Below are 20,229 nucleotides of genomic sequence, written 5' to 3' on the forward strand. Positions count from 1 at the left end.
ACTGATAAACTGTACAATTAACCCAAATAGTCAACGCAATAACTGCAGGAAAACGAGCGATTTGGATGAACTTTGATTATATGATTTGTTTCTTTCCTGTGAATATTGCATCAGAGATGAGTTTTCCTGTTATTTTTAGGGACTTTTAATACAATTCACTGCATTGTGTATCCTTTTTTAACAATTCTTCATACTTAGAAGATTTCTTTTTTTGACAAATTCAGTGTTTTCTTCTCCCTGGCTATTGTTCTATTAGCGCTTAATATTAGTACTTTTTCAATGCAGGACGAGGCTGTTATCCTGTGAAATTTGTTTTAATTTATAGTTTAAATAATAATCCAAACTTTAAAAATAACAATTTAATTTAGTTTTCTTTACAGAAATGAAAGAAATGCTGAGATGTAGGGCCAACTGTACATTTGTTTTAAAAAGTTGTCTTTCACTCTTTAAAATCAAGAAGACCTCGTGACTCCCACATGAAGCTTTGGCGACGCCTAGTGGGGGTCGAGACCCCCATGTTGGGAACCAGTGTTGAAAATGTCTATACCTGCATTATATAAATTTGCCAAATTGTCAGTATTGGGTCGTAGTTGTGTTTCCTATCTACGGAATGATTCAGAAGTATCCTGTCCTTGTCGGTGTTTTCAGCAGCTAGCGAATGGAGAGCATCATCACAAACTCTGAAGAAGAGGAGACAGAAGATAATACACATTGCATAAAATGTCATACACGTTTTAGACCAACATTGTGAAACACACGCTTCTGGTCAACAAGTCAAACGTATAAATGTGCCTGAACTTCTTATTCTCACCTTCAAAGTCGATGCTTCCATCTGCGTTAATGTCCAGCTCCTTTAAGATCTCCTCCAGTTCTCCTTTCTTCAGCTTCTCCCCCAGCATCGACTTGATCGCCTCCTTCATCTCGTCCTGGGTGATCTTTCCGTCTCCATCCAGGTCAAACTTTAAAAACAGAGAAAGTGATGAAGAGCGGGTCGACGACTGTAAGAAAAGGTAGTTTTACTCTGGAAATTTCAGTGGAAATACAACCTGACTAAAGTTCATATCAGCTCATTTTAATAAATCTTATCTTTCCTTTTGCTGTAATTTTGCAACTATGTGGATTGTTTTATTTCAGGTCACTGACCTGTACAAAGGCCGACTGCAGCTCTTTGAGTCCCAGCATGTGAGCGGTCTCTCCCATCATCCTGGGTCCCATCAGTTCGACGAAGTCCTCAAAATCCATTAACCCGCCCACTGTGGAGAGAAGAGGTGAATATATTAGAGCCACTGTGTGCTTGTATTCTATATAGTTTTATTTAAAGGGTTTCTTATCAGCTCACTTCTCATCTTGATCTGTTGAACTATCTCCAGCAGCTCCATTTCCGTGGGCATGTATCCCATGGTCCTCATGCATTCAGCCACATCCTTGTAGTTCAGGTATCCATCTTGATCGTAGTCAAACTCTTTGAAGGCCTCTTGCAACTCTGTGAGAAAGGTCAGGGGTCACAAAGGCTTAGGCTTTCTTATATTACTTAAGATGGAACTTGTAATTATTACTATAATCTACTGTAATGTGGACACTGAGATGTGACACTTACCGTCCAACTCAGCCTGAGCTAATTCTCTCTCCTGCAAAAACAGTAATAAAACACATGTTGTAATTCATAAACATGCATGTCAAGATGATGCGTGTTAATGTCAGAAGTGGACATTATACAATTCAGACAATTCTCATGTTTATAAATCAGTTTCCATATATCTATATGTACAATGGAAAAGGTAAATATTTTCACATTGAATCAACCAAGTGTTTGGCAGCGCGCCTTATTTGGATAACCCTAATGAAGTGTGGCAGTAAGCCTCAACTAACGAGCTGCTAATACTGCAGACGCACCAGGCTTAGTGACAGCTGCTCGAGAAAGATCAGGAACAGTAAGGAACTATAAGCACACTACCTGACGTCCACCTCACTTCTGACTCTGATGTTTTGACATACGGCGTCTTTAACTGGTAATGAGCATCCACTGTATTGTGGTGATCTATGCCTTTAGATTTTAGTCATATAAATTATAATTTTTTAAGTAATTCCCAAGTCCATTGTTAAAAGATCAATGCGCCTTAAATTGTTGCTTAAACAAAATTAGGTTAAACACACATTTTATTGAAAATAAGTGTGTTTAAATATGGCAGGAATGAAAAAGATTAGTGTTGAAAGTAAAAAGCTATGACTTAACCTGTTTAAAAGTGTCTTGCAGTATAGGTCAAAGGTCACAGGGCCACCACAGCAGTGGTCGGGTACCATAACAGCCTAGAAGAAGATGGGCACATCCAGTTAAACTATACAGATTTAAATCACAATATATAGGTGTCAGCTACTTACCGCCCCAAAAACACTGTTGAGCACAGAGTTGTAGACTTTGGTCATGCTCTCAGGGGTTTTCTTCGTCTTCTTTGATGATTTCTTGGGTGTTTCGGAGACTGAACCCGATGGAGAAGCATTGCTACTACAAGGAAAAAATCAAACAATGAATAGCAAAAGGGTAAATGCATACGTTTACAACTAAGATTTGAAGACACCTTGATTATAAAGTGAAAACCACTCAATACATATCAGCAGAGTTGGCATTGCTACAGACCAAAAAAGACCCACTTAACATGTTATTTCCTTGGTTATATATTTTATGGTAGGTCAACTAAATGTTGCATTGGGGCGATGCGAAAGACGGCTGCATCTCCAAAACAAATTGGATTGTCTGTCACAGTCATATACTGCACGTGTGCTGTGAGAACCGTACATCTACACTTACCAATCTGTTGCGGATGATTCGACAGAAGTTGTAGAGACCTTCCTGTCTCCTGCCGTAGACATGCTGTGGATAAACAGAGGCATAGTCGTACACTGTGTATCCAATGACAACATTCACTCCCCCCCAAAAAAATCTGCATGTGTCAGTTACTGTATATATATTTTCAGAAATGTTTTATGCGATACAAAAGGAAAGGTTGCAAGAGGATCAAAATCATGTTTACCAAAAGACTTTAATGTAAAATGAATCTCTTTGGTTTCACTGACAATCTTTGATCTCCAACATCTTAAATATAATTCCAGTTACTTCTCTGCAATTTGCTTACCTTTATTCTCTTTCCTACAAGGTGAGAAAAGAAAACAACAAGAAGTCGAGCCCCTCTCGTCCTCCTTGAGTTTAGCTCCTCTTGTGTTGTGGATGGCTGCACACTGTCCCGTCCGTTCTGTTTTTCCTTCTCCTCTTGACCTCGTTCAATCGCAGCAGCTTAACAGGTAATTACCTGGCTAAACGTGCAGCCAACGATTAGACAGCAAAACATGCAGCAGCAGCAGCGTGGCTGATGTGTCCTTCCGGAGGTCAGTTTGCTCCTAAACCCCAGCTTTAAATGTCTTTATTCGGAGGATTTTTGCAGTTGCAATGAACCTCCAATTTTGTTATAGGGTGTTAACATTCGCCCTTTAGCCTTGCAGAGTTGCTCAGTGTTTCTGGCTGGTGACATCATTATTCAGATTGTGTTGGGATAATTATTGTGAGGACTACAGAACTCATAAGGGAACAATGGCAGACTGTATATAATATAATTTCATGCCTTTCATCCAACTGTGATGTAAAAACTAAAGGCATGTTATATATACATCCTGACTAATCAGAGTTGCAATACAGAAACATACTAGAGCAGATTTATTGTAGGACAATAGTCGTATTATTGTTACCTGGCTCATCATAGATGACATCATATGGCTGTTACCATATCTAACTTATCTAGGATGAAAACATTTAGCAACAAACAGGTTTATGTAAAGGCTGGTTGTTGACTTTTATCATTTAATTTCATTGTTGTCCTATATTATTAGTTTTGTTATACAAAATTTGTGTTTAACCTCATTATTTGTTTTAAAGAATGTCTGACGAACATTAATTATTGTTAATACGTGTGAATAGGCCTATGTCTTTTTTTATATACTCTCATGATTCTTCTATTACCTTTATATATATATATATTTTTTTTTTTATTTATTTGCACATATATAAAACTGCACAAAATCCAGTTAATGAAAAAAAAAAAAGAAATGTGTCAGGAGAGGTCAAGAAGCCACAGGCTTATACAAAGGACCTCCCCCCAACCCCAGGAGAAAAAAAACAATAACAAAAAAGGAAGAAAGATCTAAACTAACATTATTTTAAAAATACAACAAAAGTTAAACAACAACAAGAAGCACACAAAATGTGCAGAAAAACCTAACCAAACTGTAAAACAATCCAATAAAAACATTTAAATACATACGAAAAACAATACAGAAAAAAAGAAAATATATCTAAACATATCAAAAGATAACTAGACATCATGAATTAAATGTGATGATAATTTCCTTTTAAAATGTTCTAAGGATAACGAGCTCATGATAACATGTATTTTGGTGTTCCATATTTGTACACCATGATATCTGAAGGAGTATCATGTTTTGTTTTGTAAAAAAAATAATAATAAAAAAATAATTATATCTATATATTTATATATAGATATATATATTTTGTATCATTATTTTATTTTTTATTTTTATTTATTATTATTTTATATATACTTTCATATATATATATAATTTTATTTGTATTTGTATTTATTATTATTTTATATATATATATATATTTATTTATTTATTTATTTCAAAAACAAGGCATTGCCTAAAACCAACAGGCTAGTGTTTTTCTAGTTCCGGTGTTGCGTTGAAAACTGTTCCCCCAGCCTTACCTGTCAGTTTTGCACACGACCCTGAGCCCCTTTGCACCGTGCACAGCAACCCCGCAGCATCCGCTGCAGCCTGCAACTCATTAAGGACTATCTACCTGATTTCTCTGCTTGTCGCTTGTTGTGCTCGACATAGTTCATGTCAGCTTATTTCTATTTGTGCATTTATTAGTTCTGTAGCATATTTATGAAGACCTTTGTGGAATACGTCGTGTACTTCTACAGGAATCACCTGGAAGACAACTTTTTTTGGAGTTTACTTGGAGGAGTTCTCCTTAATGGCGAATGGCGGCCTATCAACCATCTTCATCCTCGGTGAGTTTGTTCAATCTCAACAAACTTTTTGTAGCTCTTTAATTAAAGTAGCCACATTTAAAACGCATTTGTGCAGTTGTAGGTGAAGAAAATGACTTCAGGTTAATGTTTGTCTAATTGGTGTAGTTAATTAGGGCCTAGCCTCATTTTGGGGCCCCAAACAAAGTTTGTGCACTACACTTGTGGCTTATTATCATTTTCTTTAACTGTCATTCAGAGAATGTACAGAGTAGCCAATACAGCTATTTTGACTGGCATTAAATGGCAACATAGAATTTTAATTATTTTATTTCTCTGGTTGGCAATAACAGAACGAGTGTAGGCTCGTTAGTGTTATTCTCCACCAGGTGGCGCCGATGCTCATTATGTGTGATTGTCCTATATAACCACTTTCATGTGGCATCATCTCAGTATTTATTTATTTTTTTTGCTCAGTTTTTTTTTATTGGTATTCTGTACAAAATCCAATAAATAATTGTATAAACAAATTATACTTCCCATCCCTATAACAATATTACTGCACCATTAAATAAGCAGAGTTAATTTCATAAACAATTACATTTATACATATAAATAAATTAAATCTGATAGCAACATAAATGAAACATATACCAAACAAAACCCAGACAAATAAGTAAATTAAAAATAATAATAATAATAATAATCTCAGTATCATCTCAGACATCACAGCTGTTACCATGCACTATATTCAGTTATAACAGTTTTCTTCATCTCCTTGTATTTTTATATCTGCTGTATTTTTTTGTACTAACTTTTTTTTACTGCCTTTTTACTAACATGTTTTGCACTATGGAACTGTGATGCTGGAAACTTGAATTTCCCTCAGGATCAATAAAGTTACTATATCTATCTATCTAGTCCAATAAAAAACTCATTTAAATTCTTTGAAATAGTATGTATTGCTGACCTAAAGCTATATAATGTTTTTGCATCTCTTTTTTAAGGGGGAATACCAGGAGAAATGTTTATTCTAGTAAGATAACAAAAGCATAAAGGGCCTTTTACATAGCAGAGTGCAGTTCACCCAGTTCTCCACTAGAGTGCCTTGGAGCTCAGTTTGTTGTCTGCGGCAGTTAACAGATAAAACATTACTTTCTTTCTTCAGAGAGGACTTATCATACGATTCAAATAAGCATTTATAATCCAGATGACATTATGTCTAAAACAGAAGTTGCAGCTTTCTTTAGGACAGTAAATAAGATAACACGCGTTCTGTCTTCCTATTGGACTAAATTGTGTCACGTGACCCCGAAGTGATTTGTAGCGAATTGTTGCAAAATGCGACATTACTTTGTTAAAATGACACATTTTGCTACCTGATCTTTTTACTCATCTGCTGTGTTTTAATGCATTTTTTTCAGTTCCAACACAACTCAATGGGATTGAAAAAAAAATATTTAAACCGTGAGTGAGGATGACAGTGCAGAGAGTCTGGTCCTCACCTCCCACAGTATTGTGTTATCGCTTCTCGGCCTTTTGGCTAAGATCAAGTGTAGTATCTGTTCTTATCAGTTTAATATCTGATACGTCCCCTACCCGGGGACCATATATTAAATTGATTTTTGGAATAGGGAGATGGAATAGGGGCTTGCTCCGTCCACTCCGCGCATCGACCTGGTATTGCAGTACCTCCAGGAACGGTGCACCCCCTATACATGTTCAAAGAAAATATATAATGCACATATTCACATAGTAGTGAAACGATGTTGCGTGCGACTGTAATGTCTATGATCCCTGATTAGAGAGTACTAGGCACACAATAGATAGATAGATAGTAACTTTATTGGTCCTGAGGGAAATTCAAGTTTCAGCACTATATTCAGTTTGAACAGTTTTCTTCATCTCCTTGTATTTTTATATCTGGTATATATTTTTTTTGTACTTTACTACTAACTTTTTACTAACGTGTTTTGCACTACGGAACTGTGATGCTGGAAACTTGAATTTCCCTTGGGATCAATTAAGTTACTATCTATCCATCCATCCTGGTGAGCCAGACCAGGAGATACAGATGTACAACGTGCTCACTGCCCTTTCCACATGTGAGAAAAAAAAGTAAAACATCCATGTATTCTTAAATCCTCACACTGATTGATTGGATTTAATCTGTTGTTAGGCTTCATTGCTATAGTTCTGCCCATTCCCCAAAAGTGAAAACTTTACATTTTTCTCCAGTGTGGTTTCACAGCCTGAGAGCACTGTGTGTATATATGTGCACTGTATTTCAGTTATCTAAATTATTTGTTCTTGCTGTTAGCCATACACAGAGAAGCATAGTCTATACAATCATTTTCCAATTTATTATTATAATTAATTTGTTAAGTACTACTGATGGCGAGCTGAAGCTTCATGAAGCATTGAAGCTTTCCAGCAAATTGGTTTGGAAAAGGGTTCATTTCTCGAGGCTTCATGTGAACACGAAACCACCTGGTGGTCAAAGAGTGTAAAACAGGCAGATATGATCTTAACCATGTGATCTGTGATATACTGTATTTTGCACCAGTAAAGGCTGTTGGGAATGACTATAAACAATGAAAAAAATATATTACCATGTAATCCATTTATATCTATATAATATATAATTTCTATTTTCTAGTAGTATTATTATGAGTATATAACATACATGTATAATAAACTGTAATTGTATTATGAGTAATGCATCTTATGTGTTAACCAATCCATTGGTCAATAATTGTAGTGTAATATAATATAATAATGGCAGGAGGGGTAATATTAGTGTTCTGTGGCATTGGTTTAACCAGTGAAGATCTGAACCACTTCCTGAACCAGTCACGCGGTACAGCCGGACAGCGAGGCTTCGGACATCATCAATGACGTAATTAGTCTAAAACGATAAAAGCCTCGATACGCGCATCGCGGAAAACTTCCTGGATTACTCGGCACACGCTCCGAAGCCTCGGCACAGCACGTAACATCACTATTAGCTAGAACTAATGCAGTCTAAATACAACAGTCCTGCCATAAATCCTCCCTTCATGAAGGTTATCATGTTCAGTTTTTGTTGTTATAAAGAGGTGTTGATTCAGTTGCATGATCATTTTGGAGGCTGCAGTTTGTAATGCTGTTGAACTGTCTTGCTTTTATATTTGCAGAACAACCAGTGCTGTTCACACTCCAGACCTGTACATGGCAGTAGCAGCAGGAATGTCTATGGCCCCCCAGCAGTGAACAAAGAAACAGGAAGTGGTTGCAGCATGAGCATGGATGTGAGAAACAAAAGTGTAATTTTCTTCTTTTCACTGCATTTAAAATGTGGATCAAACAACGTGTTATTGCAGTATGATTTATTTCAGGCTCATTTGAACTTGCTGTTGGGCTGTTACTCATTTGTTGGAGGTGAAATAGATAAAACTGGTGATGTTTAGGTTAGCTTTTCATATGGAAATACAGCATTGCATGATGGGAAATGCTCCACATTGCCTCAAGTAAAGTGTAAATAATCTTTTTTCATCTGTGGTACAAAAGTGTTTCTTCTGTATTATATTCCTGTATATTATCACCCCTCTTATAGTGTCTGATTTTTGCTAATTTCTATATTTTCAGTCACATCAGTGAGCATGGTCTGTCTGTGAAAGACCCCCCTCCCACTGAGCTGTACAACTCATACTTACCTGGCAGGGGAGATACCATGATCAAGAAGGTGGTTCACCCAGGGCGAGGCTTAGCCATTGCACTCCGGCTGAGCTGACCTCTGCGAATTCCCCAAATGTGGGAATCTCGACTGCATAATTTCTGGTAGTGGGGGACTGCGTTCGCGCTCTCCCCTGATAATATGTCAAATGAAAATACTAAATTAAATAAGGATATGGCATTCAAAGGAGAGTATGCCCATAGAGTATGGGAACCACAGGCTTAGTAGTATACTTGTATTCATCTCAGAGTACAAGTATTCTAATACATGTTTAGTTTTATGAGAACAGCTCCTTTGTCCTAGTTTTCTTGTTTTGTGTCATTCCACTTTTCCCAGCTTGGGGGAGACCGTCACTACACATTGTTAAGCCTACTACAGTTGAGGTTTCGTCTGCTCAGTCACAAGGCTGGTTTTGCCTACATGCATTTTATAATTACACTGAAATAATTTCTCAAGGGACATTTCCTAACAATGAGTTCACAGAAAAGCAGTGTATCTCCGGTGGCATTCGCAACTGTTTTTGAACTGTGTGTACATTCACATTGGTGGTGGCTGGTCCTGAGGTTTGCTCTTTATTTGGGAAGAATCGTACATAATCCTTTCCTTTTCCAAGTAGTAGTAGTAGTAGTAGTAGTAGACTCAACCATCCCACCAATGCAAAAACTACACACACGACTCCAGCTGAATCCAAAAACTTTATTTATAAAAAAGGAAATGACACGAGAAATTGCCACAACTTAACAGAAAACTACATAAAACAAATATTTTTTCATAATAACATAAAAGTGATAAGATACAGTTATGTTTAGTGTCAGTACAACCTTTTGTGAAGTGTGCTATTTTCAGTATTACAATTTTCTTTGATTCATTCAGGAAAGTTAAGGTTGTATGCAGATCTGTTTAGATGCTTTATTCTTTATAATGACTTAACTTAAAGGTCCAGTGTGTAGGATCTAGCGGTGATGTGAGGAGATTGCAACCAACTGAAGCCTCCTGTGTGCCAAGCGTGTTGGAGAGCTACGGCTCAATACTTAATGACACCATGTTGTAACTCGAAAGTTATAAGACTCCAGTAACAGCCAATGTGTCCAGTGGAATAATACCAACAAACAAAATACCTTAGTACATTGTTTTTTTCTGAACAATCAATAATGTTGCTCTGACGTTAAGCATGGGGTGTAAGTCATTAGTCAGTATTTATGAATTATAACAATATAACTTATCTTCCAGGATGTTTATCTGGTTGTTACAGTAATTCCCATTTACAACTTCCTCCCTTCCTCTGATATACACTTTTCTCTTCCGTACATCAATTGCATTGTTTTGTCATCCCATGCAACCCCCCACCCTGTTCTCTTCTGTTCCCTTCATATTCTTCATCTAATGGTCTTCCTCCCCTCTCACCCTTTCTCCCATCTTTATCTCACACCCAGACCTTTCCTTTCCCACTACCATCGGCTCCATTTCGGCCGCCACAGCAGCCACCGCCCATGCCACGGTTATGGGTGGCCGGCAGGTTCTTGTACACGGCCCGGCTGTACGGGATGAAGCACAGGCCCAGCTGGAGGTGTCGGGCTAGGCGGCAGTATGCAGCCAACGCCAGGACCAGCAGAGGGGTGACCAAGAGGAAGCCCACCACCAGCAGAGCCACGCAGCCTCCGTCAGTCAGCAGGTCTGAGCAGTAGGGTGTCGTCCCGTGAGGACGGACCTGGGGCGACGAGAGGAGAAAAACAGCAGCTGGAATTATATGGCGGCAGGATGTTGTAGAGGTAAGTCTGTGTGACGCTTATTTCAACATGGCTTCACTAAGAGTAATACATTTTCAGGAATGCGCCACTCTCACACAGTTGCACACATTCGCACCGGGAAGTGTCCCAATAAAACCCCAGTCTGATCTGTTGGCCACTGAGCCGCTCCACTGGAGCAATTGGGAGTTAAAGGCCTTGCTCAAGGGCACCTCTGATGTGGTAATAGGGAAGGACAAGTACTACTCTTTCCCTTTTACGAATCAAAATATTTTCTGTCGGTCTGGGCATCAAACTGGTTTCCAGCCAGTCATAATATGGTTATTTGTGATCTCAATATTTTCTGCTCTTGTTTATTAATGCTTAGAGAAAACCTTTCAGATTGACTCTGCTGTTTTACTCAAAGATGCTTCAGCAGTATACAGTAGATGATGTAACAGTGACACCATTCACTGCTCAGCTGTGCTGTATGAAATCCCGTTGCAAATTATGCAGCACTTATGCAGGATGGAGACAGCATAGGGCCCTCTACTGCATTAACATTATATTTTCATATTTGCCATGTCAAGCAGAGATTTAAAAATTGGATACACTTGCGGCACAGATTTTTGTTTTAGTCTGTATTTTTTGTTGTCTTTGCACATACAGAACATCAGTGATTTAAATACTTGTGTGAAGTGCAGGGAAGAGCAGATAAGGACAACAGATGACTTGCTCTATGTGGTATGTGTGTCTGAGGTGAGGACAGACACCAGTTTGTAGTCTGAGATCGCTCACACGCGCTTTCACATGCACATAGGCCACTAAATTTCATTTTGACAAATAAATTAAACTTGAAGGAACTCCTTAGAAACAACTGTTGATCAGTATATATACTGTATGTCAAAGCATGTACACTTGTTGCTGAGCTGAACACTGGGGGAGTGGGAGAGGAGGTAAAAGGGTCAGGATTTGAGTGGGAGAGGAATGGAGAGACAGCAGGCCTGAATCATTCTTATCGCCCCATGAAGGATGAAGTGAACATTCGAGTGCATGAGGAAAGTGCAGAGAGTAAAAAAGGTTTGCAGGACGGAGGGAGCTCGGGGGGAAAGAAGAGTATTTATTATAGTAGAGGACATGATGACAAGGTAATACGGTCAAGGATATGGTTTGATTCATAAACCTTTTAGGAGAAGATTGAGCATTAGTTTAATAGTTATATAATGAATATTGGTAGTTGCATACATTTTACACAAAAGTAAAGAAATATTGTGATGCTATCCTGATAGATATAGAGTTACAGCTGGTCTGAAAGAAATCCCAGCCGGATAGGGAAAACAAAACATTAAGGAGGGAGGGAGTTAGAAGAAGAGTAAGCAAGTAAGAGAGATGGTTTAAACTGCAGTACACGGTTTAAAAAAAGTCAAGGGTAAAAGGAGGGTGCAGGGGAGCTTTGAGGGTGTAACAGATAAGACTCACAAGTATTCCCATGTTTGTGATGGCTCCAGATCTGAGCCAGGTTTTATGGCGAAAACCCTCTTAAGAGTGTGCTTATTTTTGCTCATGTGATATATTGTGTTGGATGTGTTTTTGGATGACTTTTGCAAACAGAATTCCCTCAATTATCTTGAAATGTTGCCTGTTCAATTCGAAGAACCCTAAATACTTATCCCACCTGTCTTTCTCTGCTTTTCTTCTCACCCCTTTTTTCTTTTGATTTCTCCCCCTCTCTCCGTCCTCCCAGGTCCTGGCTAATCCCTCTAAGCTGCTGTCACATGAGGCCTAATTGTGAGAGAGCAGGAGAACAGAAAACCCTGGTCTCTCCGGTCATTAAGGAGGTCGTCGGCCTACAGAAATGCCATCGGTATGCATTAAAAGTCTCTGAACCGTGATGACATTTTGGGGTAGCCCAGGTTAATGCTTACTGACTAACAGGTCAACTAGGTTGTTTTGTTTGAGTTACATGTCTTTTCTACATTTTCAGCAGTTCACATTCTGTGCATTTTTATTTCTTGTCTGTTCCCAAGCATCCTTTAATCCCCAACTAGCTACCAAACGGTCTTTTAAAGTTTCGGTTTTGACGTCTGGCTCCCTAGACTCCTGACCTCTCGCCCACTCCAGTTCTTCCATCTCCTCAACATCTGAAAGAACCTCAGACTTATCTGATTATAAAACCTCTCATCACTGATGGAGCCAAACCCCACCCTAAGCCCCAGGCACAAGTATTTCAAACTTGTGGATCAAAGTTATGAGATTAGGACTTTTAGATGTTTTATAAAAAAAGATGGATGTAGCCATCTCTCAGTTCCTCTCATCTTTTGTTTAGATGTAGCAAATGTATGTGTAAACATTTATCCTTACTAGCACGCAAACACATTTTTTACTCTCAAACCAAAAGTCATTGTACTGGTGCTGAGATATATTACTTTCACTGCCAATCAAATGAATGCTTGGCAATATTTTCTGAGTGCAAATATTTGACTTTGTCAACAGGTGAATTATGTGTCTGATAAAATACTATGGAAGATGTGTGTCCATGTGCAACAGTGCAGTAACACAACACATTTCTGCACAGATTTCTGTACCAAATGTCTGTATGCTCTTCTCTATGCTCTTGTGACTGACCATTGGCCAGTTGTAGAAGAGCGCTTTGCAGAAAAGAGCCTCCACACTCGCATAAAAATCCCAAATCCTTCAACATGCATACAGTGCTCACACTCACTCATCCACCCTCTCCCCTATCTCCCCCGTTCTTACTGTAGAGTGGCAGAGGAAGCCAAACACCACCATGACAATGGCCGGCGTCAGGATGGTCCCGAACACCAGTCCAGCGAGGCAGGCGTTGATCGTGGCAATAATCAGATTCTGAGCCGTCACCAGCACCGAGCAGGCCCAGCAGTCCAGGGACCCCCGCAGCTCCAGAGGAGCTTCACTGCCCCCTCCGCCGCTCTCAGCTGCAGTATACGGAGGAGGTACAACGACACGTAAAGGTGTTTCTCTGCCTCCACCCATGGCGGTGGTGGAGGCCAGGGAGTTGGAGTGGTGAAGATGCTGGTGGAGGTTGTTATGGTGGTGGTGGAGGTGGTGATGAGGCGGCAGTTCCTCTGACAGGTCCAAGGCTTGGTGGTGGGCCCCCTTCTCTAGAGTACCAGTCATACTCATGGTGAACTGTGGGCAAATTAAAGGCGTGTGTGTGTCAGATGGAAATAGACATTTAATCAGAATAGATGACAGAGTCCTGATTAACATGTTTTGAGGCTATATTTGTGGAAAACACGTCTTAAAGGGTAACTTCGGTGTTTTTCAACCTATTTTCCAATGTTTTTGCGTCTAAGCTCCTACAAATTGAAGAAGGAACGAGGAGAGAGCACAACAGGCAGAAGAGGGTGAACTAGCTACTGCAAGGACATGAAGCTCGGGAGACTGGTGGCGTTCCTGTGGGTGCTGTGACCCTATGACCACAGATGAGAGCGGGACTTGGACACAACAACAACAGACCAGATCGAGAACAAAACAAAGACTTTTAGTGAACGTAAAGTTACATTGACACTTGCAGCTTGTTTCGTGGCTGCCGGCTGCAGCGTTCTCCCTCAATACTGGACTCATTTCAAAAATAGTTGTCCCCGTTAGTCACTGAGACACAAAAACCAGGTACAGGTTGAAAAATACCAAAGTTACCAATTAAGAGACAGAATGAGAAAAGTAGTCTGGTACTATAGTCACACAATACTTTTTGTAACTAATCAAATTCCACTTTTCATAGGCTTAGTGGCTCTGGGTTCACTAAGAGGTTAGAGGTCTTATCCGTCAGGAAGCAAGCCTCGTGTGATGCCGTCTGTGAGGTGATGATTATCAGAGCTGATTGTCCAAAAGGAAAGGAGCCATAATTGCTATATGTAGTTTGTGTAGTGGAGAGATGAAGGCTAACTAGCATCAAAGTCTGTTTGTGTACAACCGTGTGCTTGTGTTTATACGTGTTGTCATGTGTGTGGGTTAAGCAGAGATGATATTAAAGACAGATGTTCAGATGTAACCACCATCGGCATTTAATTTGAACAAAACATACAGTATGATACTGAAATTGCGCCTCCTCAGTACATTAAGTTAATATATTAAAAACTTGTTTTTACAACATTAAAAATGTTTTAACTGTAAAAGTACTTTGCATCTTGCTCACAATAAACAGACTAATTAAAGGGATCTTTAAAAAAAAAAAAAAAATGTTATAGCCCAAATATCATTGTCAGATTTGTTTCTCTCAAATATTGGTATCAGCCTAAAAAATATATTCTTGCGAAAAGTGTTAATACAAGGATCTCATAGAAACATTTAATCAATAAGTAATTACCTCATAAGCATTAAAGGAAAAATATATGCAACAATACATCAGCACTGTGGGGTGAACCGGGGACTCAGTTGTCTGTTGTGCTCATACACTGCAGCTGGCGCACCACTGCATGTGACGCACTAATCTTGTCGGTTAACGGTTAATAATCGGTTAGCGGTTGTATTTTTCATGTTTTTTAAATTAGCATCCCTAATATATGATGTGATTATGGCACAATGCTGGCTGTCTAACTTGCCTTTTGATTTATAATTTAACATTTTCTGTGTTGGCAGCATTAAACAGAGGCCAAGCCCTTCGTTTGCATTCATTCGGTTTCATGACGGATTTTATTTGGTACGCAGCTGTGACTGGTACAGGATATCCTCACTTCCTAAAGGTCAGGAGACGGTGATGCCCCAGTCAGACAAGGGACATCTGAGTAATTGAGTCAGCTGCCAAAAAACTACAGTAATGGAAAAATCCCAGTAGGAACGACAACCTGTCAGTCTTTCCTTTTAGCCAACATGACAGACGGATGCTTTCACATATGCAATCTTTACTGTTAATATGAAGATATTTTGCTCTTAAGATGGCATGCATGAATTATTTGTTGAATTGCAATGGGGGTAAATGTCACATAGTAATTTAATAGCTCCAGACGTAGTATTATTACTGCTAAAGTACCATATTGGCTCACTTTTTTGTACGTGTACAACACCAGGATGCTCTCAAGTTCAAGTGTCTAATGCTGAAGTGTAAGGACCAACAGAGGACTATAGCTGTATTGGTGGTAGCGTGTGAGGGGTCCAATGAAACCGCTGCCCCATTCAGCCCTACATAAGTTGAGTGTATAGTTCAGCTTGCGTGAGCGTAGAGCCAAGCATATGCCCAACATCATTTCTCTGAGCAGAAACGCTACTCTTACCCATGTTGGGGGCATTTATTGTTTAAGAAAAACACCTCAAACTGTGCTTCTATATCACACTCACTAAATAGTAGTTGACAGTGCAGGACAATATTTCCGATGTTGTCCTGGGTGCTTGAGCGTTGTTTATTTTCCACGTCTGATTCCCATTGTTGTTTTAAGGTGGAAGGTCACGTAGGAAGGACTGGCAGGAAAGTGTGTAAGCGCACATGCATGTGTGTGAGGTGACTCATTGTGCACCTTACTGAAAATACATTTGGGGTCTCCACCCATTTTACTCACCGTTCTTATTGTTTGAAAAGCATTTCTTTGAATAACACGTCATGCCATTGTTTGACGCAAATTAAGGATTTCTAAGTAAGGGCATATTGTGCAACGTGTTAACGTAGCTGCCACATTGTGGCATGTAGTCACCGAACACATCTTCTTGATTTGATTTTAAACTCTTCATAGTGTGCATGCCATCATGTGGAATAGATGCTATGCTGGTTCTTATTATGCTTGGATGCTGCAGGGAGATTTTCTATTGTTCTATTATTCTATTGTCTGGAACAAAGCAGCTGTGATAATGAATTCTATGTCTCTCAGACCTCTTAGACTTGTTGCTTCATGTTCATTGGTAGTAATATCTCTTGGCTTCCTTTCACTGTAATCAGTTGTATGAAGATGTCTCAGCGGTTGAATCATAATGATAGGATTTTAAATGTGTTTCAGTGATGCGGCTGCACTTGTACTCACATTGTGCTGCGGGTCCCGGTACACCTCCTGCTGTTGGTCCTCCAGATTGTTGCCGCTTGTCTCGCTTCTTCTCAAGACCACCTCTCTCCAGTCAGTCCTCAACACACAAGTTCTCTGCTAACTCTTCAACAAAGTCCTTTTTAGTTGTCTCTTTTCCCCTCCTTTCCTTGTGTGAAGTTGAAAGAGATGTTGGTGTGTTTTTGGAGGTTCCCTCTTAAAGCCTTATCTATATAGTGGTGGTATGTTGGTATGTTGCCTTCCTGCAGTTCTGGTCTCCTGCTGCTTCTCTCCACTATCCAGAGTTGTCAGTGGAGCTGATTGTGTGTGAGTCTTTGTTTTCTTTTCCACATGCAAAATCAAATTTCCATGCTGTTGTGATGAAGTAGTAACACAGAGACGCTCCTTCCTTGGTGGCTGAAACAACTTCACTCACAACTGCCGTGGTCTTTGTCTTAAGTATGTCAAACTTCTGTCTGTTCGCCCTCCCCTTAGTACCTCCCCATCTGATTGAGTCCACAGTGTTGTCTCTCCTTCCCTCCCTCCTCCTGCGCTCCCTGCATCCATCCCACTTTCTCTCCACCCACCAGGCTTATCAAGACTCCTGCGTTTCTCCAACAACTCCTCTGAGCACATGCATTCCACCTCACATATCCAGGACATGTTGCACCCCCCCCTTTACCCTGTGTCTGTGGCAGTGGGGGCTGGGTGTTGCGTGTTGGGGGTCAGAGTGAGGCGGCTTGCCTGATAAGTTGAGGTTCAGGAGAGCAGAAAATGAGGGGGGGAAGGGCAGCAGAGACAGACTTGTCTTGTGTTAAGAGTAGTAGAGAAGCGGTACCATGGTGCTGAACACATTATTTAGGTTGTATATTTTGTAATCTTTGGTGGTATAAGAGTCTTGAACAAATTGGAACGGGATTATTGCAATGTTATGTGTCAGACAAAATGAAAAGGCTTCACCTCCATTAGTTAAGAGGAACCTGTGCATATATTTAATCAGATTTTTACTGCTGTACCTGCAGATAAACCTGAATTTTCTTCTATGAATTGAATTGTTTTCTTCACTGAAGTAGCATTTTGTTTTAAGATTGATGTGGTATTTACTTTTTCTCTATGCTATGCAACTAATAGGTGATGTGAGACTGTTGTTTTTATGTGATGTACAGGTTTATTTAGCTTCTAGAACCTTTATCTGTTTGCTTGGGAAGAGCAGCGCCCTGCTCCCGTTACACAATGTAGTGTAATATGTGAGACACCAAAAGTTACTTATGTAGTGTGCATCTGTGAGAGTGCAAGTCTGTTGTGTACATGTTTGGTTTGCTTGTGCCTATGTTTTAATGCAGCAGTGTTAAATACACAATTTATTAAAGACAGAGCTTCATTATGCAGGAAAATAAAATAATAAATAATCAAATGCATATATATTTATTTATTTTATTAGAGCTGTCAAAGTTAAGACGTTTAACGCAAATTTGTTTCAACACCATCAATGATTGCATCCAACAACTGCACATATGAATTGCCTTTGAGAGCTACCACTGTATCGAAGACACACAACTTGTGCGTGCGTTGTGTGAATGTTCATCTCCAATGTTAGAGCAGTAATTAGAATAGTTTTCACTATTAAGCCATCCAGCAGATTTTGCAGGATAACTAACCAGCGGCTGCTGATCTTTTCAACAAGTCTAGTTTGTTCCCAGTAAATATACAGTAGTACTGAATTAACAAATACTAAGACGCGTACAGTACATATACAGTTGCATCTTTTGAATAGTACAATTATTAATTCTTTCAGGGAAATGAGTTATTAAATTAGCACCTGAGCTGAAAGGGTAATGACATTTAAAGAAGAGGAAACAGTGTTTGAGGCCTGTTTCCTCCTCTTGAAGGACATTGTCTCTGAACGCTACGTCGCCTTGCTCCTCTAAAAACATCCCGTTGTTAGGACTTGACAAAGCTAAACCTTTAAGCTTCGAACATAAATGACCAACGTCCTTGTGTTGTTGAGATTAATTAGTTGATTAAGACTACATAACAAGATTAGGATTAAGTCCTGCTGAAATTGAAAAAATGATGTGTACTTTTTGAGGTAGATATCAGAGGTCAAAGCTTGGGTTTTACAGTAGTTACATGATGTAAAGATACAAGATGTGACGCCAAGCAAGAGACGTCAGTCTGCACCGTTTACAATGTATGACGAAATATACATGCACTATCAGGAGATGAATTTAGATAAAAACTTGGATTCTCTGGAATACAGAGAAGTACAAAGGTATCGAGGAAGGCGGTAATCAGTTAAATGATAAAAGATCAGAGCATAAGCTAAATAATTAGTGTTGTCTGATCCCTGACTTTCTACCCTTTTCCCTCTGCTTTGAGCTTGCAATGTTTGTTTACTTCCAGTCCTTTGGTCCCCATGCTATCCTTTTTTTCTATTCTGTGAGTGGAAACTATGAAGAGATTTCTGTTTCTTCATGCCCCTGTAATATGTCTGAATTAACAGTATTTTGGTATCTACAAGCAGCATGATGGTTTACAGTAAAAGGTGAGAAACCCATTGATATTAGTATATGGACTTCATCTTTCATTAGATGATTTGTATCATTTCATTATTGGCATTTTGCGTCTTTGAGTTGATGTTGCTGTTATGTCAATGCTGTCAGAGGAATTCATATGAACTTCCCTTTGTGTAACTTTTCATTACAGATGAGATAGTTCAACCAGAGCAGCATCAACAAACTTCAAAGTTGTGTCCATCATGATTACACCGTGTGGTGTTGATTGGACCGCTGAAGTATTTTGTCTTTTGCGGAGGAAAGAGCATTCATCCTCTTATCATCACTTGACTGCAGCGGGGTGGACAGACAGACGGACGGACGGAGGTGGTCTTCCTGTGTGGTTTGAAACAGGATTTCCTTCAGTCTGTCAAGTGATGCTCTGTCCCTCTGACGGTCCTGTGGCCCCCAACTTGACCTGAGGACACAGTGACCTGCCAATGCTTTGTCACTCTGCCTGGAAACACTGACGATTATACAGTCGGGCGCAATAACGGCTCTCAAGGCAAACATTTTCAAGACATCTGCATGGTCAGATTTCTTTCTCGGACTTTTCTGCCCTTAATTAATAGGTTCCACAACATGACATAAAAAGACATTCCCCCATGCAATTCAGCCAGGTACAGTATACTGTATGTGAATAAGAGGGAGATTTGGTGGGTTTACACATTCGGATGAAGCAGTGGCTATTCACAAATGTGATGATTGTTCCTGGAAAACATTCATTAGTGCTCTGCTTTTTGCAAAGTCTTAAAAAGTGTTGTTTGACTCCCTATTGATATATCCGTGAGGAAACTGAAGTCTGAGCAGTCTTGTTACTGCTATTTCCTGCTCTGCTTTCTGTGAAGTTTTGCTGCTAGTACAATCTCCTTCCTTAGTTTACCCTGGATGCTGATGTCTAAATGGAAACTTTTCTATGGACTTCAGTCTTCTATTTTTTCACACGCATATCTAACAATAGCAAGCTCAAGATTAGGACGCGAATGACAAAGCTGTGACAAATGTTTGGCACGACCGAGGGATACGACTTGTTATTGTAGGAGTGGAGTGTAAATGGGTTTAAGGTGGGCTTTGACACATTTGAGGGCAGTGAGTTGGCTGCCAAAGGTGAGAGAGGATGTGTTGTGAAAAAGAATTACTCCTTTGGGAATGAATGGAGAAAACATAAAAACTGTCAGTTTACACTTTAATTTCAAGTTTAAA

At 39.5% G+C, this 20,229-nt stretch overlaps 2 protein-coding genes, 1 long non-coding RNA gene and 2 other non-coding genes across 5 annotated transcripts; 3 read left to right on the top strand and 2 right to left on the bottom strand.

The window, feature by feature from the left end:
- Positions 1-301: 301 nt before the first annotated feature.
- LOC141760733 (calcium-binding protein 2-like) lies at positions 302-3,316 on the bottom strand. Its single transcript, XM_074623794.1, has 8 exons — positions 3,132-3,316; positions 2,807-2,869; positions 2,380-2,503; positions 1,598-1,628; positions 1,340-1,483; positions 1,144-1,253; positions 812-959; positions 302-680 (listed from the first exon to the last, which is right to left on the bottom strand). The coding sequence occupies exons 2-8, from the start codon at positions 2,866-2,868 to the stop codon at positions 652-654; spliced, it is 648 nt and encodes a 215-aa protein (XP_074479895.1). The 5' UTR covers position 2,869; positions 3,132-3,316; the 3' UTR covers positions 302-651.
- A 3,252-nt stretch (positions 3,317-6,568) lies between these two features.
- LOC141761437 (U2 spliceosomal RNA) lies at positions 6,569-6,759 on the top strand. The gene has a single exon (XR_012592580.1). It is a non-coding gene; the product is annotated as a U2 spliceosomal RNA (small nuclear RNA).
- Positions 6,760-8,732: 1,973 nt separating this feature from the next.
- Positions 8,733-8,896, top strand: LOC141761424 (U1 spliceosomal RNA). Its single transcript, XR_012592568.1, has one exon. It is a non-coding gene; the product is annotated as a U1 spliceosomal RNA (small nuclear RNA).
- Positions 8,897-9,436: 540 nt separating this feature from the next.
- Positions 9,437-13,646, bottom strand: tmem88b (transmembrane protein 88 b). The gene is made up of 2 exons (XM_074623812.1): positions 13,242-13,646; positions 9,437-10,468 (listed from the first exon to the last, which is right to left on the bottom strand). Exons 1-2 carry the CDS (start codon positions 13,644-13,646, stop codon positions 10,184-10,186), a joined length of 690 nt encoding a protein of 229 aa, XP_074479913.1. The 3' UTR covers positions 9,437-10,183.
- LOC141760749 (uncharacterized) lies at positions 10,391-13,380 on the top strand. Its single transcript, XR_012592440.1, has 3 exons — positions 10,391-10,529; positions 12,229-12,348; positions 13,247-13,380. It is a non-coding gene; the product is annotated as an uncharacterized LOC141760749 (long non-coding RNA).
- Positions 13,647-20,229: the final 6,583 nt, after the last annotated feature.

This window comes from Sebastes fasciatus, chromosome 22, assembly GCF_043250625.1.
Source record: "Sebastes fasciatus isolate fSebFas1 chromosome 22, fSebFas1.pri, whole genome shotgun sequence".
NCBI classification, from domain to species: Eukaryota; Metazoa; Chordata; class Actinopteri; order Perciformes; family Sebastidae; genus Sebastes; species Sebastes fasciatus.